This window comes from Triticum aestivum, chromosome 2D, assembly GCF_018294505.1.
Source record: "Triticum aestivum cultivar Chinese Spring chromosome 2D, IWGSC CS RefSeq v2.1, whole genome shotgun sequence".
Lineage (NCBI taxonomy): Eukaryota > Viridiplantae > Streptophyta > Magnoliopsida > Poales > Poaceae > Triticum > Triticum aestivum.
The window spans coordinates 55,435,783-55,461,574 of NC_057799.1; the positions used below are offsets into that span (position 1 = coordinate 55,435,783).

The 25,792-nt window shown below is 47.7% G+C and overlaps 1 protein-coding gene across 1 annotated transcript; it reads right to left on the reverse strand.

Annotated features, from left to right (window-relative positions):
• Positions 1–2,462: 2,462 nt before the first annotated feature.
• LOC123048674 (NAC domain-containing protein 92-like) lies at positions 2,463–2,898 on the reverse strand. The gene is made up of 2 exons (XM_044471722.1): positions 2,618–2,898; positions 2,463–2,586 (listed from the first exon to the last, which is right to left on the reverse strand). Exons 1-2 carry the CDS (start codon positions 2,896–2,898, stop codon positions 2,463–2,465), a joined length of 405 nt encoding a protein of 134 aa, XP_044327657.1.
• Between the last annotated feature and the right edge of the window lie 22,894 nt (positions 2,899–25,792).

Genomic DNA, 25,792 nt, shown 5'->3' on the forward strand with positions numbered 1-25,792 from the left:
CGCACTCTCACCTTTCCGCAATTTGCTAGCCTCTTCAGTACCGTGCATTGCCCTTTCTCACCTCGAGAGTTGGTGCAAAATTCGCCGGTGCATCCAAACCCCATGATATGATACGCTTTATAACACATAAACCTCCTTATATCTTCCTCAAAATAGCCACCATACCTACCTATTATGACCTTTCCATAGCCATTCCGAGATATATTGCCATGCAACTTCCATCATCATCATATACATGACTTGAGCATTCATTATCATGTTGCTTTGCATGACCATAAGATAGCTAGCATAATATTTTCATGGCTTTTCCATTTTTAGATACCCGTGCTACACTAGATCATTGCACATCCTGGTATGGCTGGGTATTGATGTCCTTATGTCAAATTATAGACTATTGCTTTGAATCATTCGGATCTAAATATTCATACCATAAAAGAAATATTACATGATAGATATGTTAGGTAGCATTCCACATCAAAATTTTGTTTTTATCATTTACCTACTCGAGGATGAGCAGGAATTAAGCTTGGGGATGCTTGATACGTCTTCGACCTATCTAAATTCTTTGATTGTTCCATGCTATTATAGTACCAATCTTGGATGTTTTATATGCAATTGTACGCAATTATACATAATTTTTGGGACTAACCTATTAACCTAGTGCCTAGTTCCAGTTGTTGTTTTTTACTTGTTTTTGGATTTTTAGGAACTCAATATCAAACAGAGTCCAAACGGAGAAAAAACTTGGATTAATTTTCCTAGACCATAAGGGAACCTAGAAGGTTCGGGAGAAGACCTAAAGACTTACGAGGGAGCGACAAGATCAAGTGGCATGCCTAGGGGGTAGGCGCGGCCCCCAGGCTTGTGGACCCCTCATGGCACCTCTTGACCTAATTCCACCTCTATAAATTCTCAAATATTCCCAATACATCAGAGAGCCACCCAAAATACTTTTTCTGCCGCCGCAAGTTTGTGTTCTTCCGCCATCCCATCTAGAGGCCTTTTCCGGTACTCTGCCGAAGGGGGAATCGATCATGGAGGGCTTCTACATCAACCTTGATGCCCTTCGGATGATTTGTGAGTAGTTTATCACAGACCTATGGTTCCATAGCTAGTAGCAAGATGGCCTCTTCTCTCTCTTTGATCTTCAATACAATGTTCTCCTCGATGTTCTTGGAGATCTATTCGATGTAATCTTATTTTGCAGTGTGTTTGTTGGGATCCGATCAACTGTGGGTTTATGATCAGATTATTCATGAATATTATTTGAGTCTTCTCTGAACTCTTTTATGCATGATTGTTATAGCTTTGTATTTCTCTCCAATCTATCCGTTTGGTTTGGCCAACTAGATTGATTTATATTGCAATGTGAGAGGTACTTTGTAATGGGTTTAATCTTGTGGTGCTCAAACCCAGTAACAGAAGGGGTCCTGACACGTATTTGTATTGTTGCCATTAAGGGGAAAATGTGGGGTTTATTCATATTGATTGGATTTACTTTGTCTACATCATGTCATCTTACTTAAGGAGTTACTCCGTTCTTTATGAACTTAATACCCTAGATGCATGGTGCATAGCGGTCAATGTGTGCAGTAATAGTAGTAGATGCAGGAAGGAGTCGGTGTACTTGTCTCGGACATGATGCCTATATACATGATCATTGCCTTGAATATCGTCATAACTATGCGCTTTTCTATCAATTGCCCAACAGTAATTTGTTTACCCACGGTATGCTTTTTGTTCGAGAGAGAAGCCTCTAGTGAAAACTATGGCCCCCGGGTCTACCTTTACCATATATAAAATCCAAAAATACCTTGGTACAATTTATTTACCGTTCTTTTATATTGTGTTTTTGTTTATCTATCTACCATTATCAGATTTGATCCTTACAATTTACCGCCAAGGGGATTAACAACCCTCTTGATCGCGTTGGGTGCAAGTATTTGTTCTTTTGCTTGTAGGTGCTATTCACAAGGTTTCGCGTGGTTCTCCTACAGGATTGATAACCTTGGTTCTTAACTGAGGGAAATACTTATCTCTACTATACTACATCATCCTCTCCTCTTCGATGAAATCCCAACACAACTCACAAGTAGGATCCTCCTCCATGGCCCTGTCGGCGCAAGCGCCATCAAGGGCGCATTCTTTGCCAGCAAGTCTTTGTTGAATAGCCGACAAACAACCTAATCGTAATGCACGCACACAATAGACTGGTTGAGAAAACAACACAAGGAAAATACGAAACAAGAAACAAATCTCGAGCATGACATGTGATGCTCTAGCAGTTCCATCGATTGACTCCATCCGGAGAAGGAGACTGAAAAAGAAAATCAATTCTTGTCATACCTTGGGAGAGCAGGGTAGGCGGTGGGGCAAGTAACCCTCGAGGCAGTACTCGTGCATCACCCATGGTGTCTTTTGGCCACTGGGGGTGCAGCCGCAGTAAAAGACGAGCATCTTCTTTATGCCGACGAGGACATGCACTGTCCCGTGTCACGAAATATCTCCTTGTCGCTACCCGTCACCTTCCAGTAGCCGCTCCTAGTCACCCGATTGGTGCGCATCCCCGTGGGGTACTTCTGATCACTGTGCACAAAAAGGAACCACTCCTTCTCACCCATCTTCGACTCTACTGCAAAATGAACTGGCCATTAGCGCGCTGCCTCGTGCCTGCAAATTATTGAGGATTAGTACTGCACTTAGTCGGAAGATCCCATGGCTTGCTGTTGTTAGGTTGACATCGGCGACCACGGGATAAGAGAAGTAGGGTTTGCGGAACTCGGGGGTGAGGTAGTGCGCGACCATCTCCTCGTTGCTGGGGTGAAACCTGTACCTCAAAATAAGCGCTAGTTGCAGCTCCTCCAACCCCAGATCAATCACCGCCGCCATGTTCGACATCGCTGCGCCCCCTCGGATCTACTATCTTGCCTTGATATGCTATGGAAGAAACAGATGAAATAGGGGCTCAGGAGGAGTAAGAAGAGCGATAGATGTGGATAGGTTATTTTGTCTGAACTCTTTGGGGTTTACATGTGTGGCGCGGTTATATGTGTCCTGAATACTGTGGCAGGGAAGACAACTTGATTTACCCACTTATTTACTGCATTAACTTCCAACTGAGGACTGAGTTAATTATGTAGTGGTCATTTGTGGAGAATTGTCATGTGTTTGATCATGTGTGCATGGAAATAATGATGGTCTGTGTGCTAAAGAATGCCGATGAATCTTAGGGTGTGATGTCAAACTAGTTGGATGCATCTATAGTTTGTTTATAGTTATTTGATTGCCATCATATAGTTCAGTGGTTATGGGGAATGAATTGGAGGGGAGAAAGAGATACCACAATGGAGTTGATTGATAAATCTAATTATGTGTTGAAGGAGTGTCAGAGTAATTGGCCATGGGTATCCCGAAGACGGCAAGACAATATTTCAAGACATCGGGGCTAGCAAAGCCCCTCAGTCCGACAGCCCGGCCGCTCCTGCCGGCTCCCCGTCCGACTGCTCCACCCGGTCGGCTACCTGGCCGGCTGCCGGCTGCCGAGTACACCAACTAGCCGGCTGCCGACTGCAGCCCGACCCGACACCGACAAGACCCCGACGAGACGGCCATACCGCGGACGAGACAACTGTACCGCGACGCCATCATGTACAGTGTCACTTGTCCCTGGGCACTATTTATGAAGTGACCCAGGGGACAAGCATGACACCCCACCATGCCTTGCCCATGCCACCACATAGATTAGGAAGTAAGCTAGCCATGCCTATATAAAGGCACACATCCATCCATCCAGGGGATGGACTCACACTCCCACACACTCACGCATGCATGCTCATGCACTTGCGGCCATGCACACACTTGTGCTCATATGCATATACAAAGCCAGATGCCTATGGCACTGAGCTCAGATACAGCTCCAGGAGCAACTCTGTACCAGTTATACTACAGATACTCAGACATGCAGGAGTAGGGGTATTATCTCTCCGGAGAGCTCCGAACCTGGGTAAACTAGCGCGTGCTACTCGCATACCCGCTCCCGGTCCTAGCAGCAGCAGTCTTACCCTCACACTAAGCCCTTGTGGCATCTTTCGACTCGCAAGCCCCCCGTGAGAATACCACGACAGTTGGCGCCCACCGTGGGGCGGTACTACTACTATGCTACCATGCTGCTGCTGGTTTCGCTGTCCGGGCGGGACCATTTTCGTCTTCACCGCCGCGGCGTCGCGCCGTCTCTCCGATAGAGGTCGGGGGCTCAACATCGACATGCCCCCAGAGTGGCCGCGAGGGGCGGCGCGCCCTCGCCGTCGGCTTCGCCATCTTCGCCATCACCACCGCGGCGTCGCGCCGTTTCTCCGGTAGCGCTCGGGGGCTCGACTTCGACCCGCCCACGGAGCGGCCGCGCGGGACCACTGTTGCGACGCCAGTCATCTAACCGCGCGCGCGGGGCCTCGCTTCGGTCGGCCGTGTCCATCCACGCGCCGCTTGCGTCGGCTCCCTTCCGCGCTGCACCTTGCTCTGGCTGGAACGCACATTCGCTCCTCCACATGCCATCTATGCAAGCTAGCTAGATTCAAGTCAAACCATAGTCATACACATCCCAGATAATGCATGTACACAAGTCAGATATTCCTTATACAACACACAGATAATGGCCGTACGCGGCTTGCCTCCGCTCGCCTCCGCCCACGCGTACGCGCTACCGTCCCGGCTCGCCTCCGTGCCGCCAACTGCTACTGCTGCGCAGGCCCGCACCACGGCTTCCCGACGGGGCATGGCCCCTCTGCTCGCTCCTGTCCCTCGCCAGATGTACGCGCAGGAGCGGCCTCTGCTCTTCTTCGCCCGAGCCGGACTGCATCGCTAATGCGCCTCTGCTCCGCGGCTCCCCACCGTGGCCGCCCTCGGGTCCGCTCGTGGCCGGGCCGCCTGCGCCGTTGCCCTCTCGCGCGCTGGGCCCCTGCTGCGCGCTCCAGGCCGCGCCGGGCCGCTCGCCCCAACCCCCGCTGCGTTGCGCGGACGCTGCTTGGGGCCTCCTCGTGCGAGCTCGGCTGCGGACAGCTGCCCGGGCGCATTCGTCCCCACGCGCCGCTCCGGCTCCCGCGGCTGCGCGCGCACCGGCTGCTGGCTGGCCGGTCCCCACCGTCGCGTCACCTCTGGCTGCGCCCGTCTGCCGGCCCGTATCCGCGTCGCGGCGCCTCCTCCTCCTTCGCACACGGCCTCCGCGCCCGACCGACTGCCGGCTCCCGCGCCGCTGCAGAGCCCCGCGCCGGCCTCGCTCTCCCGTGCGCCGACCCGCGGTCGGGTGCCCCTCGCCGGCTTGCCGCGGCCGGCTCCGGCTCGTGCCTCGACCCGTCCGGCTGGCTCCACTTCCGTAAGACGGCGGCCGGGTTCTCCGCCCCCGTGCCGACTTCTCCACGCGCGCCGGCTGCACCTCGCCTCCGCTCCAGTCGGCTGCCGGGTCCGGCTCCTCCCGCGTCGCCGCACCAGGTCCGGCACCTGCATCGCCTCGCCCTCCCGCATGTCGACTCCGCCCCGCGCGCCGCACCTCGCGCGCTCGGCCGAGTCGCCGTGCGCCCGCTGGCCGGCTCCTCCGGGTCGCCTCCCCGCGCCCGGCCCGGGCCGGCTCGCCGCCTCCGCTCCTTCAGGCTCCGCCTCTGCCCGGCTGCGCCTCGCGCGCTCGGCTCGGTGCGCCCGCGACCCGGCCCTGGCCGGCTCCGCCACTTGGCCCCACCTCGCCGCCACCCGGCCTCACCGGCTATAGCTCCCGCCGCGAGCGCCGTGGCCGGCTGTGCCCCGCCGGGTCCCCGCGCCGGCCGTCTGCTGTGGCCGACACCTGAAAAAAAAAGCTGAAGAAAGAAAGGGGCTGGGTGCCCATCCGGCTAGAAAAAGAAAAAGAAAAGGGCCGGCTGCCCGAGATCCGGCTAAAAAAGCCAAGGGCCGACTGCCCACAGCCGGCTGAGAAAAAAAATTGTTGCCGGGTGGAGGAAAGTCAGGCTGGATGCCTAGCCAGCAGACTAAAAAAAAGTGGGCGTCCGAGAAACGAAGGAGAAGAAAGAAATGTGCGTCCGACTGCCAGACGTGCGTCCGACCGCTGGCTGCCTGGCCGGCTACAAAGAGCCCGACTGATGTGTCGGAGTCCGCCTGCCTAGCCGGCTGAAGAAGAAAAAGAAGACAAAGTAGTCGCCGGGAGATCCGGCCCGACTTCTCAGCAGTCGGCCCGAATCTCGGGGGCTACACCCAGCGGGTGGGCTGATGCGCCCCCGTGAAGAAGAAGACAAAGTAGTCGCCGGGAGATCCGGCCCGACTGCTCCGCAGTCGGCCCGAATCTCGGGGGCTACACCCAGCGGGTGCGCTGACGCGCTCCCGCGAGCAAGAAGACAAAGTAGTTGCCGGGAGATCCGGCCCGATTGCTCAGCAGTCGGCCCGAATCTCGGGGGCTACACCCAGCGGGTGCGCTGACGCGCCCCCGCAAGGAAGAACACAAAGTAGTTGCCGGGAGATCCGGCCCGACTGCTCAGCAGTCGGCCCGAAACTCGGGGGCTACACCCAGCGGGTGCGCTGACGCGCCCCCGCGAGCAAGAAAAAAAGACAAAGTAGTTGCCGCGAGACCCGGACCGACTGCTCAGCAGTCGGCCCGAATCTCGGGGGCTACACCCAGCGGGTGCGCTGACGCGCCCCCGCAAGGAAAGAAGACAAAGTCGTTGCCGAAAGATCCGGCCCGACTGCTCAGCAGTCGGCCCGAATCTCGGGGGCTACACCTAGTGGGTGCGCCGGCGCGCCCCCACGGAAGATTGTAGAGAAAAGAAGAGTTTTGTCCGGCTGCCAGCAGCCGGCAGAAGAGAAGAAGAAGAAAAAGGAGCACTACGCCTCGCGGCCTGGCCAGCTGTGCCAAGCCGGCTCGGCCGCGTCCCGCTCACCCCCTGGACGGTCAAGCCCGACTGGCTGGACCCTCCTCGAGCACCCGAAGGCTCGAGGTCTACACCCAGCGGGCGCGCCGGCGTGCTCAGCAAGCGCTGAGCCGCCCCGGCTGTCTTTGGCAAACTCCACCTCGACGAAAATCAATGTGAGCTCTTCACCCGCATATTTTTTGCATCACGAGAGCACGGATAACCTTGAGCGATGCTCGGGGGCTATCTCCGCATTTTATTACAGTTGCATCACTGTTCGCCCCGGCGCCAGCCAGAGTTGGCCCGGGAGCTGGCCGCTTGGCCTGAGACATTAGTTCCCGCAGACGGCTTAGTAGCGTGCGCGGTACCAAAGGCCCACTCTTAGTCACAGACCGCAGAGCGGCTGTCCGGCTAGCAAGAGTGAACGCTGGAGGCCACCCACGCGGAAGACGTCCAGGAAGAAAAACGGTTCGGGCGACCCGGCCGTTTCCTTTACAAGTATCTGCTCGGTCGAATCTGCCCTCAGACTCTGAGTACTGTACACTCCACTTCGCGGCCCACTCTCAGCCACAGACCGCAGAGCAGCTGTCCGGCGAGGGAGAGCACAAGCCAAAAAGCGGAGGGAACACGAAAAAGATTGAAGGGGGCTCGGACGAAACCGAGTCGGCACCCTCCGCATAAAACTTGCAATGCTATAAACATTCATTTGATATATCTGTGTGGACTAACTTTGTCTTTTGTATGATCATTTCCGCGATAACCCGCCAAAAAAACCTCCGCCCAACTTTGCCAAGTTGCCCGGAGGCTTGGGGGCTACTGTCGGAGTAATTGGCCACAGGTATCCCTAAGATGGCAAGACAATATTTCAAGACATCGGGGCTAGCAAAGCCCCTCAGTCCGACAGCTCGGCCGCTCCTGCCGGCTCCCCGTCCGACTGCTCCACCCGGTCGGCTACCTGGTCGGCTGCCGGCTGCCGACTACACCAACTAGCCGGCTGCCGACTGCAGCCCGACCCGACACCGACAAGACCCCGACGAGACGGCCATACCGCGGACGAGACAGCTGTACCGCGACGCCATCATGTACAGTGTCACTTGTCCCTGGGCACTATTTATGAAGTGACCCAGGGGACAAGCATGACACCCCACCATGCCTTGCCCATGCCACCACATAGCTTAGGAAGTAAGCTAGCCATGCCTATATAAAGGCACACATCCATCCATCCAGGGGATGGACTCACACTCCCACACACTCACGCATGCATGCTCATGCACTTGCGGCCATGCACACACTTGTGCTCATATGCATATACAAAGCCAGATGCCTATGGCACTGAGCTCAGATACAGCTCCAGGAGCAACTCTGTACCAGATATACTACAGATACTCAGACATGCAGGAGTAGGGTATTATCTCTCCGGAGAGCTCCGAACCTGGGTAAACTAGCGCGTGCTACTCGCATACCCGCTCCCGGTCCTATTAGCAGCAGTCTTACCCTCACACTAAGCCCTTGTGGCATCTGTCGACTCGCAAGCCCCCCGTGAGAATACCACGACAAGGAGCTAAATTATCCCCCTTACAAATCTAATATTTAGTCTATTGTTGATGTATCTTGGTTATTAACAGGTATCTTATTTTCATTGAAAATAGTTGTCTTGAGTAAATAAAGTACTATTTCCAAATTAACATTGCATGAAGCAAAGATGCAACCGCTACCCCTGTAGATGTTGTGGATTCGATTTCCCTATGTAATGGTTCCATAATTATAGAGGATGTTCACCCAACACCTTTGTTTAACATGGGAATTGTACTGCGTCACATTGTGTACGTGACACTATTGACATAGTACAATAAGGGGCGAGCGCAAGTGTTGTATCCGGTCTAGTAGTGTGTAATAGGTCATGACGCGTTCTAATGCATCATGGTTAAATTTTGCACATAATATTATGGGGTTATCAAAGGGTTTGAAAATTATATCAAAAAATTGTGGCGATGGTTTGAGCCCACAACATGTAGAGCAATTTTTTTAAGGAAGCCCTTTGATTTGGTAAAAAATGTTTTACTCACTTCAAAAACCTAACTCTTTCCATCTTGGATATTTTCTGTTCGAATTTCCTGTAGAATTTTTTAGCTGTAACAACACCATTTTTGCTTGGTTAATTCGAACTTCAAGTTATCATTTTCATTGATAAAACTTGATTCTTCATTGGAGGGCCATTCTTAAATATTATATTGTGTAATATACGAATTGTTTTTTGAAGCCTCTTCTATGGTAATTGATTAGTTGCGGGGGAGTAGAATTTTCCTAGATGGACCAAGCGACATGGGCCTCGCATGAAGTAGACGCGCATGAACACTACTCAAAAGCGTAATGTGTGACCTCCACATGTAACCACTACTACAGGAATGCCTTGTAGTGGTGGGTGCAAAAATGCCAGCAGTGGCTGGCCAGGCTCCTAGGCCTGCCCGCCAGCGACCTCCCGCCACTACTAGGACCCATCAGTTGCGGGCGCGCGCCTGCCACTGGTAGAGCGCCTCCAGTGGCGGGCATGTCCACAAGCCCGCCACATCTAGATGCTATAGTTATGGCGGTTAAATTCCGGCGCCCGCCGCTATTAGATCCACCATGACTAAAAGTATAACCAGCATCAAGAATTTACATATTTGATCATATGCATTACGATGTATCATAGTTTAGTAGCACATTTTATCATAGTCAATAAACAAACTAACAATAAGTTCCCCAAGTACACATAGCAAAGTCTATAGGAATTATGGAGACCACATTATGGAAACCACATTATCGCGTTCATAGAAATAGAGAAAGTACATTCAAGCATCAATCATGGAGACCACATTATGGCACTACACAAATAGTTGAAAAACAAAAGTTCAGCTCCATCAAAGCAATTTGCAATTAAGCTCAACTCTGTGAAGAGTTGTCCTCGTCTCCAATCATCTTCTCGACCTCAGTTAGGGAAGACTTGGCCGTTTCAAAAACTCTCTCAGCAGACTCAATGGCTCCTGGCGCACTCTCTGCAGTAGCTTTGCGGCTTCTAGTGGCTGCCCTCGCAAGATCGGGAGATCCTTCAGCGCTCTTGGCATATTGTAGATCCTTCTGGGTGTCTACTAGGGTACTCTCCGCAAGGTAATTTCTAGAACACCGATTTCTTCTTAAACACTTGATTCTTGGGTGCTAGTTTCACCGTCAAACGGTGGTTCTTGCCAAGCACAACATTAGTTTTTTTGCCATGTTGTGGACCACCTCCCCTTCATAGGGTCTTCGGGCCGCAGCTGCCTCTGTCGTACCATCAAATTCAGCTTTCATCTTCCGGTATGGGTGATTTTTCTGTCAGAACCTACGATGATGCAAATACACTGTTTTGCGCGAGTTGGGAAGTCTTCTGCTAGCTGTCCTATCCATGCATGTGACACACCCTACATCTCCCCTTGTTTTCTGCCCCGATGTGGTGCCTAATGCCGGCATATCTTGAATGGTGTGCACCAGCATCGCGTGTAGATCAAAAATCTCCTTTCTGTAAGCGTCATAACATTTTACAGCAGGTGCATCTATCCACACTGTCAGCAGTTCTTCTACCAGTAGCTGAAAGTAAATGGCGATGCCATTTCCAGGTTGCTTTGGACCTTGGATAATCATTGACATCATAATGTATTTTTTCTTCATACACAACCAAGGAGCTAGGTTATATATGCACAGAAGCACCGGCCATGTGTTGTGATTGGTGCTCATATCGCCAAAAGGATTCATCCCGTCAGTACACTCCCCGAGCCTTATACTTCTAGGATCCTTGGCAAAATTTTCAAACATTTTGTCGATTAATTCCCACTGAGCCCCATCTTTCGGGTGCCTCATAAACCTATCCGCAATTCACTCATCATGATGCCACCGCAACCTCTTTGCCTCTCTAGGGTTTGCAAACAAATGCCTCAACCTTGGAATTCAAGACAAGTACCAAACAACCTTGAACGGGATTCCTGTCTTGATCTCGTCGTCCAATTTGTACTTGTCCTTTGCTCTCATGCGATTGTATCGTGCATGCTTGCATGTGGGACATGCACGCAAATCTTTGTACTCACCACGGTACAATATACAATCATTCACACAAGCGTGTATCTTATGTACTTCAAGTTCCAATGGGCAAACAATATTCTTCGCTTCATTCGTGCTTCTGGGGACCACATTATCTTCCAAAAGAATTTCTTTGAAAAGACCTAAAATCTCTGTGAAGCCCTTGTTTGATAGACCGTTTGCTGCTTTAAATCTGAGAAGCCCTAGGGTGGCACTCAACCTGGAATATTTCTTTTTGCAACCTGGATACAATTCTTTCTTGGAGTCCGCATCAATGGTTGGCAGATCCTTGTACGCAATCATATCCTTTCCTGGGCCCTCGAAATCTGCAATCATAGCATCAAAATCTGGCATATCAAGATCGTCGTCATCTGCGTGGACGTCTTGGTTTTCCAGTGGGCGTTTCGGCTTTCCGGTGTTCCATTGGTAGCTTGACGCCTCTGCCCCGATGTTAGATTCAACATCCGTGTGACACTGATCGGGGTTTGGCATCTCGCTGCCCTGGGTATCTTCATCCATGACCTCCTCTTCATCGTGTTTGGTCCAACGTGTATATCCATCCATGAATCCCCTAGAGACTAAGTGCATCTGGACATCTGCAACTTCATGTAACTCTGTATTGGCACAATCAGTACATGGACACAGGATGTAATCTGCATCACCAATTCTCCTCTTTGTACTTTCAGCCAAATTCATGAACCCTGTCATGCCACTGATAAAATCTGCGTTTTTCCGATTCTTCATCCATCGGGATCGTTCCATCTACAGCACACGAATGGTAATTAAAAACAAAACGACAACATTAATACACGGATTAACTGCTGCCCAAAGATGCGTGCATAAATCACAAGGTTTTATTTTAATAATTATTGAGGGCGCTCCATGTTGTTATCGAGACGTGCAATGACAAAAATTAATGGCTAGTCAATTTACACGTAGAGTACTAGTACAACACTACACTTAGGAATTGCATACCTTAATTAAGCCACTCACGAAAAGAATACCTTAATTAATTAGCCGCGTGGCGACCTCCACCCAGCAGACAGACAAGCGCGATGCGGCAGCACGCCGAGACAGCAGGGTCGAGGAGCAAAGCTTAGTGCGGCTGCCGCCTGAAGTGTGACCTCCACTATCCCGCCATCGACCGCGATGGATGTGCTCAAATCAAGCCGCCACCAACCTCGATGGTTGAGCTCCTCCTATCTCCTGCCGCAGACTAAGGATTGACCTCCTATGACGCCGCCACCGCCCACCGACCGAGGATTGACCTCTTCTCCAGTAGCTGCTGCCTAGGCCGCCGCCGCCATTTCTATATGCAGAGCGGCTGTTTTTTATGGATATCCGCGGAGCGGCTGTTTACACGGTATCTCACCGTAACTCAATTATACAGACAGGGTAGTACATCACATATGGTTATGTAACGCCAACCGTGTCTAACCTATGTTGTCTTCTCACACGGTTTGGTGCGGAAATCGTGTGTGACGTTGTAATACCTAACACAAACGACATGTACAAACAGTGTGCCGTATACAACATATATATAGTGCCATTAGTAGTTCCCGACCGTTAGCTTATCTCCACAGTTTCCCCATTTCCCCCAAATCCCTACATAGCCTCCAAATTCCCTCGCATGGCGCTGACATTGGGGGAATGCGGACGAGTGGTATTAATGGTTTCGGTGCGGCTGCTCCTGCTCGTATAGCCACCACGATGGCGGTCGCCGCCGAGCACTTGCCTAAGGTCATCAGAAGGTAGGTGTACTACGGATCCGAATCGTCCTGTCAGGTTCCAATCTATCCTGATCTTTTTTAGCATGTCCAAAGTATAGATCCTTGCTGAATCCGTCCTGAATGACCCCATCCCCAAGAAAGCGATCTGCCGCCAGATCCGGAGCTTGACTCCAGAATCCCGCAACACGAGTTCGACTCCGAGTTTTGCGCCACCGAAAAGTACCAAAAGCTGAGTTGCGTGCACGGGCAAACTCCCGCTCGACGTGTATGCACAGAGGGATTCGACATTGGCAGGCGGTTTCTCAGTTGCCCCTTAGAGGTTAGTGCTAATTAAGTTCATCATTTTACTTCAGTTAATGCCACCGCTCATCCAAAATACTATTTAACATTGGCAGGGATATGAGGCTTGTGCCTTTGTTAACTGGCTGGATGAAGAATGGCATGGCAGGGCTCGGAGTGTTATCACCAACCTCGCAGAAGATAACGTAAAGCTGAAGAAGAAATTGGCTGATCTGGAATGTACAATCAGTATGATGAAGCAAGAAAGAATCAATCACAGGCAACAGATGAAAGCAAGAGACAAGAAGGAACTAGCATGTGTAATTGTGGTTGTCGCATTAGCCATGTTCTATGCGCTGTTTGCAATGATGATTAGGGGTTTTGTTTGACAGTATTGCTAAAGCACATCTAGATGTGCTCTAAGTAATGCACATCTAGGTCCTATGCCATTGATGTTATGCGAAGATTCGTGCAGATATTTTTCTTTGTCTTTTTTCTTTTCCTTTCTAGTTTGATTATTACTGGCTTTATCAATAAGAAGAGCTCAGTGTATTGCTTGCCAACTGTCCTACTCCGTTCGTACCGGTACTGGTGCATAATCCCAAAACTCGTTCCTTGTTTTTGTCCTGAAAAAGGAACTAGCCAAATAGCCAATAGGAGTCATGCGCAACCCCGGGAATTTGGAGCGACTGGGTACAAATAATTGTGGTTGATTATATCAGCGGTTAGATAATACGTCAACCCCCGCTTCAATCCCCGCTTCAATTGGCAGTTCCTCTTCTCTGCATACCCCGCTTAAGTGTCCACCATCTTCATCGTCCCCGGCAGGCCGCGCTACACACTGGCACACACTCTGCAGCCATGTCGAGCGATAGCGAGGATGATAGTTCGACCAGCAGTCTGGCGCCCGATGATAGGTCAACATCGGAATCATCCCGCTCGTCTTCCATGAGTCCGGTGTCGAGCCCAGACCTCGATTATATCCAGTTCATGGAAGGGACGTCGCCTCCGGAGTCTTCAGACGACAACCAGATGGACGAGGAGCCGTCGGAGGACGAAGAAGAGGACGATGATGATGATGAGGAGGAATGGTCGAACCAGGAGGAGGAGGACGACGACAGCAGCGATGATGACGACGGCGGCGGCGATGAAAAGCCAACGGTCAGCGGCAAGAAGCGTCCTCGCCAAGACGATGTCGCGGGGCTATCCAACAAGAACAACAAGAAGAAGAGGGACTAAATTAAGCAGACTATATATATCTCTGTTTATCCTGTCAATCACATCGCAGACGGTTAGTAATATGTATTCGACAAAGATCTTCTACATTATCGCCAACAGGTTGGTTTGTTGAACTGTGTGCCCTGACGAGCACACAATTCACAAAAAAAGACCGTATGGTTGTCTATAATGATCGCACACAATTCTGATTACCGACCTATTTGCCGGGTACCACACACATCTTGTTACGCTGAATCGTTTGTGTTCACCTCACTAATCGCAAACGGTTCATCAGAGTGAACTGTATGCCGTATATCGCACACACCTTGATCTGGCTGCCCGTTTATGTTGTTCTGTCTCATCGCAAACAGTTCGTATAAATCAACCGTATGCCCTTCATCCACACACAACTAAAACCTGAACCGTGTTTGATGCATCCGTCATCACGAACGTTTTATACATTTCCGACAGTTTTCATACACCACCGTTGGCGATTATTGCATCGCACACAGTTTCTCGAAGGGTCTCTGATCGTAGTGTCGCGTTAGCAGCATCCTGCAGTAGTGATGTTCGATTCCAATCTTTGGGGTGACTCAGCAGGCGAGCATAGGAGAAGGTAGCATCTCTTCTCCATTGAATTGAGACCCCGCCAATTCTAAGCTGGGTCCATTGGTAAATTCGTTCTGCCAGTTTAGATAAAAATATTCCCTGAAGAGTTCAATGCTGGGTTCATCTTGAAGGTATACTTCACAGAAAACATGAAAATTGCAGATGTTTGACACAGAATTGGGTCCGATGTCTTGAGGATGAAGCTGAAAGAATTGCAGAACATCTCGGAAAAATTTAGATCCAGGTGGTGAGAAGCCCCGGTTCATATGATCAGTAAACAAAATAACCTCACCATCTTGTGGCCGAGGTCTTTCTTCACCTGGTGTGGGAGCACGCCAGTTTCGGATGTTTTTTGCTGGTAGGAAGCTGACTTTGACAAAGTCCAAGAGCGTGTTTCCAGTGACAATGGAAAGAACCCAATTACATGAGGTAACTGTCTTTGGCATCGTGAGAAGCCTAAGAGAAAGAAAAATTTGCCGGTTTAAGTTGATTTGTTAAGCCGCAGATGAATGCTGCAGCATATTTTTACATTGGCGGCTTAAACGGGGCCTAATGACATATGACTACTTATAACTGGTGATGTAAGCCGCCATGACAATACTGATATTTAAGATCTGTCAATAGCAAAATTCTGCTAAGTGTTGGATAAACAGGTTTTACAGATTGGGGCAATCAATTTTGGATCTGACACTGTTCGGAAAAGAAAATAAAATCAAAACCTAGTATCACAACAGCGGAAGAGCTAATATATTGGCAAGATTTCTGCATATAGGAGGTATATTCAGTGATTAAGAGAAGGGATAGAAACAGATTCCGCATGTTTTAAAGGCCATCTTTGGATCAAAGTAGGGATTAAACAGAGGTGTGATGAAGAACGATGATGAACTCCTAATAGCTTCAGAAACCCTAATGGAGATCTATGGTGGGAAAGATAATGTACTTATTGGGTCTGCTGAGCGACTGAGAGGCGCCGCAGTTCTCTAGTCTTGTTAAGGTCGATGCAGCGGCCGGAGTTGAGGAAGTTGACGAGGTCGTTGGCGGCGGAGTGCAGATGTGCAGATGCATCGCGAGAGAGAGAGGTTGAAGATGAGAAGGAAAAGGGGGGAGAGTGAAAAAGGACCCCTAGCCCTATTTATAAGGCTGGAGGGATAATTGGCATGCGCGGGAATCGAGGAGACCAAAAAAATGGATATGTGATAGCGCAAACGGCTCAATTTTTGGGGGTTCATTAAAAGAGAAGATTTATTAAGATTTGGGCCTTGTGCAATATTAATGGTAGGTGACGTCATGGCGGGTTACCACAATCCCAAGAGATGACGTCATGGCGGGTTACAAGATCTCACGAGAGTAAATGAAAAAGGATTTTTTCTAAGTGTTGAAGATTGACATGAACAAGTTCAAATCAACCTGGGGACTAATGTTGGAGATATGACTATTGGGTATGACCCGCCCAGGAGGGGCCGGGTTATACCGATGGCGGTTCATCAAGACAAGGCCCGTGAAGATGTTGAAGATGGCGGTTCATGAAGCAGGCTTACTAAGGACCCGAAGCCCAAAGGCGGCGTAAGGCCCATAGGTATAAACCGCCATATGTGTATGACTTTAATTGTAAGGCAAGTGTAGTTAGTCACCAAGCGGGACACGTTGTGTATGGGACGGCCGGGACTCCGTGAGCCGCGGGGTATATTTGCTCCCTGGTAATAAAAACATAAGCAATACCACCTCAAACTGGATTAGCCTTTACCTTCACCGCAAGGGGCCGAACCAGTATAAACTCCATGTGTCCTTTGTCCCGTTTAACCCCTTTAAGCTAACCTAGTTGCGATGGCTCCACGACTAAGTCCTCACACTAGGACATCTGCCGTGACAATTCCACGACAGGTTTTGTGATGAAATGAATTTGAATTCATGGAGATCATAAATTCAAGGTGAAAGTTTGGGAAAGTCCTTTTATTCCATCTCATTTAACTTTCAAAAAGTTTCAAAGTTCACTCAATTTCACACAAGCAACCACACCACAATTCAAACAAATAATCAAAACTATTTATTTAATATAACATTCCAAAATTTAGAATTTTGGGACGTTCCAAACCTACCACCCTTAAATTGAATCTCGCCCTAGAGATTCAGAGAGGCTAGAAAGAAATAGGTTAGGTTCGGGGGTCTTCTCAAAATCCATCAATTATCACAGAGGTCTCGGGTGCTACCACCCTTAGAAGCATGGTTACGGTTCCATCAAAACTCATATACTCCATCCTTATTCTTGACAGTGTCAATCTTCTCAGATTCTCGGGAAAATTCCTACTCTGGCTCTTCCGGTAGTGGCATAACCTTTTCCTCAATCCTTGTGTCCTTTCTTCTTGGTAAGGTTCTTCCAAGACTGGGTCTTCTTAGCTGACAGATCTGGCGCCAATACTAAACAACTATCGATACCTCATGGTGGCCATCAATTTATGGTTTCTCCTGCAGGAAATGGGTCTAGCTTCATTCTCACTGTATGACCTATGATTGGCAACAACTGCCTTGTACAAGGGGAAATTTGCCATACCATTCTAAGGTTCAAAAAAGGTTTTGTTCGTCGTCTCTCTAGTATGGGTAAGTCACTCAGATTTACCATCCCACATAGCAAGGCGAAATAATAAGAGTAAGTCGGTATGGTGATCAATCCATTCCGCACCCAAATCATTTCCTTGTATATGATTTAGTGAATATCGCATTCTAACACTCGGTCATCCTCAAAAGCATTGCAGAATTTCTCTTGTCGACGAACCAAGTCCGGATAAATCCATTGGATTCTGAAGCCAAACAAACATCTATCGTTCCTTCACATCTCTCAGGTTTTGCGTTACCTTATAAGATCGTTTGTTGATAAAGTCGTATCTTCTTCTAGGCTTTTTCCTTCAGCAAGAGTGTGCTTGCTTCTTCGCAGGTCCTGGAGCCTGTGGGTTATGGGCTCACCTCATCACATTTATAGCTTCAACTCATCCTAGGGTTACAATTGCTCCATATTACCAACATTATACCTCCTTTATAACTTCATCCCTTCATATTCTTGGTGTATCCCACATATCAAGATAAAACTCGTACCTATTTTGTCCGAAGTCCACTCCATGGAATATCATTATCTTTTCCAGGGGTCAGGTGTCCTCACAGGGTACTACGATCCTTGAAATGCACAAATTCATCCATAGACCATGTTTCTCATATCCTCGAAAATGGGCAAAATCTTTCTTCATAGAGTAACTACTCATAAAATCCAAATAATTACCAACGATGCTTACTTTATTTATTCTCAAATTATTACAAGCTCCTGCATTTCCATTACATGCCTCAACTCAACACCTCAATATAAAAAGAAATGTTCCCACTACTACTACTATATTTCTCACAGACTCAACTATTTAACACGAATATCCTCGTTGGGACAATCTCTGACAAAGTGCCCTGCTTCATTACAACGGAAACACATTACTTCTGACAAGCCTCGAGGTTTCCTTGTGATTACATAGCCTCCTTGGGTCCTCGTCTTCCTTTTTGGGCAACCGCTGAAGTAGTGCCCTGAATCTTTGCACCTGAAACATGTGATATGACTCAGATCCTCCTTTACAGAAATTGGGTTGTTCCTGGAATCCAATCTATTTCTCTTCCTGTACTTTCCCGTGCTAATCAAGGCTTCTATTCCCTGTGGGTCATACTCTACTTCCACTATCGGGAATGCTACTAGATCCCCCTTCAGACAATTCTGGGAGATGTGTCCTTCTTCTCCAAATGAATAACAAGACTAGGTGCAGGGTTTAATTGGGTCTTCTTCCGGTGTGTCCTCCACCTCTTCCTTCATCACAGGTTCTTCTAAAATTTCCATGAGGGCTCCTTTCATTGCTTCTTTCTTCTGCTGGATGGTTCTTTGTACCAAGAGATAAATGTGACACTGAGCGGGGTAGTGGGTAGTCCCTTCACACAAGAAACAAGCAATATGCCTAGTTGGGCATTCTTCAACTGGGTGACTTTCTTCACAATTAGGGCATTCATCCTTATGTTCTTTATGGTTGTGTCCTATTTCTCTCCAAAGCTTACATGCACAAGGTTTCTTCATATCATTTCCATAAGGCTTCAATTTCTGGGACACAAGCCGAGACTTTAGCAGAGTCAACTTAAATTCCTCCCAAGTGGTTACTCTTTGCCATCCATTGATGGTTTGTTACATCCTCCACCAAGTAGTAGCACCTCTTTCAAAGCACTGAAGAGCATGCTAGGCCATAACCTTTCCAGCTATAGTGTTATTCTTCATGTGATCTTCCATGCTCTGAATCCATTGGTCCGTCTCCAATTGAGTCATTGGTCCAGAAAATATGAGTTCATCTCCATTCATCATCTATTGGGTCCAAGAGTTTTGTGTAAGGACGGGATAAGATTGGAGAGAGAGATACCACAATACAAATAATAACTTCGAAGAGACATATTTTAGTTTGTGGCTATCCGGAAAACAACAAACAAATGACTGCTCACAATCATCGCATATAACATAAGTATATAACAGGGGTTTGGTCTTCTAAAGGTCAATAAATCTTCAAAGTCACCAAACTCTTCAAGTCTTGTTCCTGTCTCCGATGGCTTCTTTCGATCGTGCTTTTCCTTCTCATGTTCTTTTGTGAGATCATCTCTGCTGACGAAGTCTTTCGTGACGTCCTTTAATATTTCTGGAGTGGCGTTCAAAACTTCTGGGTTTCGACATCCTTGGCATGAACCATGGTCCTACTGTCCTTCAGTTCCTGATGAATCTCCGGTATCTCGAGGTTTGGCTCCTCTAGCTTGGCTACTTTGAGCTTCTGGGTCCCGAGTTCTTCACGAAATGCTTCGGCTTCCTGAATGGTCCATCTTAAAATTCTTGATGTAATACTCCAAATCCTGGTGATACACCAGCTAAGGTTAAAACTTCGTGTTTTGCTGATAGGTGCTCCATTAGCCCTTTTGTCATCCAATCCTTCTGAAGAAATGCATGCTTAACTCAGCACGGTGAGAATAGCATAGGAGGGCGATAACATCATGGATAGCCGTGCTTATGCCCTTGTCCCTACCATGAGCTATCATTCCGTAGTTGATATCTCCTGCCTTGGGGTTTCCTTGACAAAAACATTGAGTTTTAACGCTCCATGTTCCATTCTTTGTCCAACACACCTTGATCTCGGGAATTGACAGCTTCAATAGTCTGACAAGTTCCATAAGGGTAGCCTTCCTAGGTCATACCAATCCAGATTTTTTTAGAGCCTTCAAATTCTCCTAGTCTTCGGGGTCTTCAACCATTGTAGTTTAGTATAATGCTCGATAAAATCCTCTTCATTGCGAAGTAGTCTTAGTTGTCCGATATCTTCTCGGATTGGTCTCATCAGCTGAATCTTCGCATGGTCAAAAGGGGAAAGGGTATTGTCTAACTATTTGAGATGAGAGGAAAATACTTGGTAAAGCTTAGAAAAGATGAGATTTAAGGGATCTCTTTTGAAAATAAAGTTTTAGATAAATCCTTTCCTATGGGCTTGCCAGTTCCTAGGGGTCATGTCCTATAGTCATTATGTGCTCTGATACCATCTTGTAGCGACCCGACCCGAATGGATCGAAGTCTCTGTGCTTAAGTGTCATCCCTGGATCGGTATGCTGATTCACACAGTACTCAAGGATTTATAACAGAGGTAAATCACATGTATAAAGTAACGTAAATACTATTACCTCAACCCAAATAGCGGAAGTAACAAGAAAGTTGTGGAGTTCCCAACAACGCCAACGGTAAAGTTGAGTGTAGACATCGTAACCCTAACGTATCACTTACTCGTCGTAAGAATTCCTGCAACATGAGACGTTGCAGCCATGTAGGTCAGTACATTGAATGTACTGGCAATTTCACACCATAGGATAAAAATGAGAATATCTATCTCTATATGCATATTTGGCTGGTGGAGGCTCTAAGTTTAATTTTTGCATAAAGCTAATTATTCCCTACAACAAAGGAATAAATTTTTATTTACTACTAAGTTAAAATTACCCATATTGAGAAGGTTTCCCCAACTCAATCCCAAAATTACCAAATCATTAATAACCCAACAAATTCATTAAATTGAGTGATGAGATCAACCAATAATTGAAATACCAAATACTCAAAGATGTCCATAACCGGGGACACGGCTAATCATGATTAGTTTGTAAACTCTCTAGAGGTTTGCGCACTTTTCCCCACAAGACTCGATCTCCTCCGTTGAATTTCTTGCACTGCATGATGTTTGAGAAACGGATGATCGAGACACAGTCTTTCCGAGGAGGTCCCCTTAACCGATAGATAGGCCGGTACACCTACAATCCCCTACATCTGCTAGCCTATCATGGAAAGGTTTCCAACAACTTACTCAACTATTCCAGAGCCCATAATGGCTTGTGGCTACACACGGAAGTTTCTAGGCATGAATAATCTTATGATCCCTTTGGGCCTGGGTGGCAATCCATAGGGTGATCACACGGTTACTTCGGGATCCCCTTGGGCAAGCACTGGGTTCTCCAGGTGCCCGGGCAAGCCACTGGGTTCTCCAGGGTGCCCCAACCATTCCACCCAGATGTGTGTTAATGTTGCCACCTTAAGTTTAACCCTTAATTATTGTAACTCTCGCAACGTTCATGAATCTCACATACCAATCCCCGTCTACGAGCATGGCTAAGCAATATGAGCATAACGTATATTCCCGGGCTGTTTCAAGGATCATAGGTTCCTACCTCATGAACTACATAGCATAACCACATGTTCCCAGTCCTACTCATGCAATCCTTGAGGGTGAAACTAATGCAAATAAAACTGGGTATAAAAGAGTATGATCAAAGTGTGAACTTGCCTTGTACTGTTGATGAAGATTCTTCGCACTCATAATTCTTGATAGTTCTACTCGTCACACTCCGATCAATCTATCATGAGCAAGCAAGTATAGCCACACTATATTCATAAGGCTGTTTCTAACTTTGGTAAACTTCTTGTCTGGCCGCACCCGGGTCATAACAAAGCTCGAGTCCTGGTTAAGTGTCATATTAAGGATGTTGCTGAGGTGTCTCACAGTCTCTTGGTTACGAGAGTTGGATTGCTGCCGGGTCTTGCCCGTTCTTGGTCTGTTCCAATGTATGTGCTTAATGGCAGAAATACAATCCCCAATCTTGTTGGCAATGAGGATGTTCCTCCCCTTCTGAATGCCTCACCCCACCCATATGAGCTTCCATACTACACCCTCATGCAGCAGGCAAGAATCAATGAGATGAATGCACAAGCTGCTCTGAATGAAGCTGCCTGGAATGCTCCAGAACCTGCTCAAGAACAAGTTCAGGAAAATGGATGGCGCATGTGGCCTGTGGTTCCTCCACCGTACACAGGATTCAGCTTCAGAAACTTCTTCCAATATGACGGGCCATCTCTGATGGATGTTGTGGACCCGGAGCACAATGTTCAGGACAATTTGTCTGATGTTTGGTCTTCTGATGCTGAGTTTCAGGCTGTGGAAGCGCTGGCAGATGGTTTTGTTCTTCAGAACCCTGCTGCATGACTGGCGTTCGTCAGAGCGGGGGGAGATTCAGTTAACTTTTTTGTGGCTGTTGATCATGAGTTTTTGCTTTGGATAGGGGGGATGCTCAAACGCATATACACGCCTGCACTCACTTTTGAGCAAACCGCTTCCGTTATGCCACCTCTGAATCCATTCAGGTTCATCCAAAATCAACTGAATGCTGTCGCTGCGGCCTGGCTTGAAGGCGCGGTCCCAGAGTTTGATATTCTCTCAGCTATATTCAGTTCAACCTTTCAGTTGGGTGCTGCCATCGTCCCCAAGTCTCTGCTGCAGGAGTTTTGTGATACCAGGTCCGAGCTGACCGATGCTGATTGGGAGCTGGCTGCTCGTTCTCCTGGTCTCAAAGCGATCCCACAACTTGTCTCTGAAGATGCAGAGTTTCAGTCAGTTCCACTGTCAGATCAAGGTACTGCTCTTCAGGTGATTGCTTCTTCATCTCTATAAAATGCACCGCAGTCCCGCAATGTTCTGGTGCCGCTCAACACCACTACTGTCAGAAGAAGCACAAGATCAAACAAATATGATGGCTTTAAGATCAATCATGCTACTGACACTAAGCGCTCCAAGTCAAGGGTGAAACCCCGCGAGACTTCTTTTCTCACTGTGGTTTCTTTGGCTGCTGCTCCCGTGCAGATTATGGCTGATACATGCCCACCTCCTACTTCGATTGATGAACTCCAACAGATGGGCAGCCGTTGCGGGATTGCGCAAGAAGCTCTATCTCCTGAGAAGCTGCTGGATGGCCAGCGCTCGTCTTCTGGAGCTGGCGACTGATCTTTCCCTTGCTTATGAATAAATCGTGGAATGTGCTGTCGTGGAATATTGAGGCATCAATTCTGATAAAAAAACTTTTGGCTCTTAGGAATACTATTGATACTAGCGGATGTTCTGTGCTATGTATCCAGGAAACTAAGCATGAATCTTTTGATTTAGCGTTTATTAAAACTTTCTGCCCCAAACGCTTCGATAAATTTGTGTTTTCACCTTCGCTGGGTGCTTCGGGTGGTCTTATCACTATCTGGAATAGTTCTGTGTTTGTGGGCACGCCATGGTATGTTGATTCATTTGCGGTGGGTATTTCTTTTGTTGCAACTCAGTCCAGTGAATCAGGGAAGCTGATTAATATCTATGGTCCTTGCTCGGGGCAGCGTCGGGTGGATTTTACTAATTGGTTGTTTGATCTAAACATACCTACTGATGAAAATTGGTTGATCCTGGGTGACTTTAATTTCATTCGCTCTACGAGTAATAGAAACAAACCAGGTGTTGTTGCTTTTTAATGAAATCATTCGGGCACAGTCCTTGATGGAACTCCCTATCAAGGGCAGAACATACACCTGGAGCAACATGCTGGATGATCCTCTGCTCGAACAGCTTGATTGGTTCTTCTCATCCACTTGTTGGACCACCTCCTTCCCAAATACGATGATTCTGCCGTTGGGGAAACCGGTATCTGATCATATCCCATGCGTGGTAGCGATTGAATCTAAAATCCCCAAGTCCAAGCTGTTTCGCTTTGGGAATTTCTGGGATAACCACGAGGGTTTTTTCTAATGTGGTTGCTGCCTCCTGGTTCATGTCTTGTCATGCCCAGAATTCTGCTGCTCGCATTTGTAAAATACTTAAAACACTGAGATATGATCTCAAGAGATGGAGTAGAGGTATCTCGAAGCTGAAAATTATGATGCAGAACAGCAATGAGACTCTAGCTATGATGGATAATCTCGAGGACAAAAGACCTCTCTTTATCAAGGAGTCAAACTTCAGGCGGATTTTAAAACTCCACTTGCAGACACTGCTCAAGTATCAGAATGAGTATTGGAGGAAAAGATGCACGATCAGGTTTTTTAGGTTCACAGATGAAAACACCAATCTCTTCCAATCTCTGGCCACCGAGAGATATAGGCACAATTCTATTGCCACACTTAATGATGATAATGTGGAAATCAATGACCATGTTGGCAAAGAGGGGGTGCTGTATAAAACCTATAAGGAGCGTTTAGGTTCTTCTAAGCCCACTAATATGTGCTCCCATGCTAGAGATCATGACATATAAGATGCTCCCATGCTAGAGACCAGCATTAGTGAGGGCTACATCACTTTGATCCCAAAGATCTCTTCTCCAGAAACTGCGAACGATTACAAACCAATCACTTTGCTGAACTGTTGTCTGGAAATCATAACAAAAATCCTGGCTAATCGGCTACAGAAAGTCATCCTTAAAATTATCCACAAGAACCAGTATGGTTTCATTAAGGGGAAGACGATCCAGGATTGCCTGGCATGGAATTTTGAATATATCCATCAATGTCATACCTCGGCACGGGAGATAATCCTCCTCAAGGTTGATTTTGCTAAGGCGTTTGACAATTGAACATGCTCCCATGCTAGAGATCATGCGGCATATGGGTTTTGATGACAAGTGGCTAGGTTGGATGGAAACGATTTTTGGCTCTGGGGTCTCTTCGGTGCTCCTTAATGGAGTTCCTGGTCGGAAATTTCAATGCAAGTGTGGAGTGCGGCAGGGTGACCCTCTCTCACCGCTAATCTTTGTCCTTGCCGCGGACCTCCTCCAAGCAGCGATTAATGATGCGTTTGTGAGCGGTCTTGTTGACCTACCTTTCCCTCGGGACAGTGCTGGCGATTTCCCTGTCGTGCAATATGCCGACGACACGATGTTGGTGATGCAGGCATGCCCTGACCAAGCTGCCCGTATGAAAACAATCCTAGAAGACTACGCTGCATCGGTAGGTCTGAAAATCAATTTTCATAAATCAACTCTTATCCCCATTAACATTGATCACCAGTGTTATCCTGCCTGGTTGCAACTTGCTACTCCACCAGGTGACCCGCCGAACTCCTGACAGTCAATCTTTTTTCAAGACCCTGAACTTGTTAAGGTTAAAATGGTGTCTTGTGTCACGTGAGAGCCGGCTTACAGTGAGCTAGGATTAACACAAAGGTTGTGCGGCCTTTGAAAGCATATGGAGCTACGAGCCAATTTGTTTGGTCATTCTTTGGTAAGCCGGCCAGTCAATTATTTGAGATTTTTTGAATCTTTCTTTTCAGTCTTTTGGATTTGTGTCTCCTAAAGATTTTTTCTGCTAAGTGCGTTTTTTCACAATCTGGGTCATGAAGCCCCGATTGTACGGCTCATGTTTGAGTATTTTTGGTTTGGTAACCCACCTTGGCTATGCACTTTAAGTCGCGAGTGTGCTTTGATTGGAGCAATTGAGGTCATGCAGTTACGGGCCTTTGGGTTTTCCCCCGCACTGTATATTGGTGTTTAAACTGTCAATATGATCTAAATCTACAGGTATGTTTTCAATTGTTATATGAATATTCAGGGTTTGGTAACCCACCTTAATTTTTGACTTTAAGTCATCAATATATTTTG

Coding starts and splice junctions, on each gene's coding strand:
- LOC123048674 (XM_044471722.1), bottom strand. CDS start 2,898: ATGTCGAACATGGCGGCGGTGATTGATCTGGGGTTGGAGGAGCTGCAA. Junction 2,587..2,617: donor TGCAGTAGAGTCGAAGATGG/GTGAGAAGGAGT, acceptor TTTTGTGCACAG/TGATCAGAAGTACCCCACGG.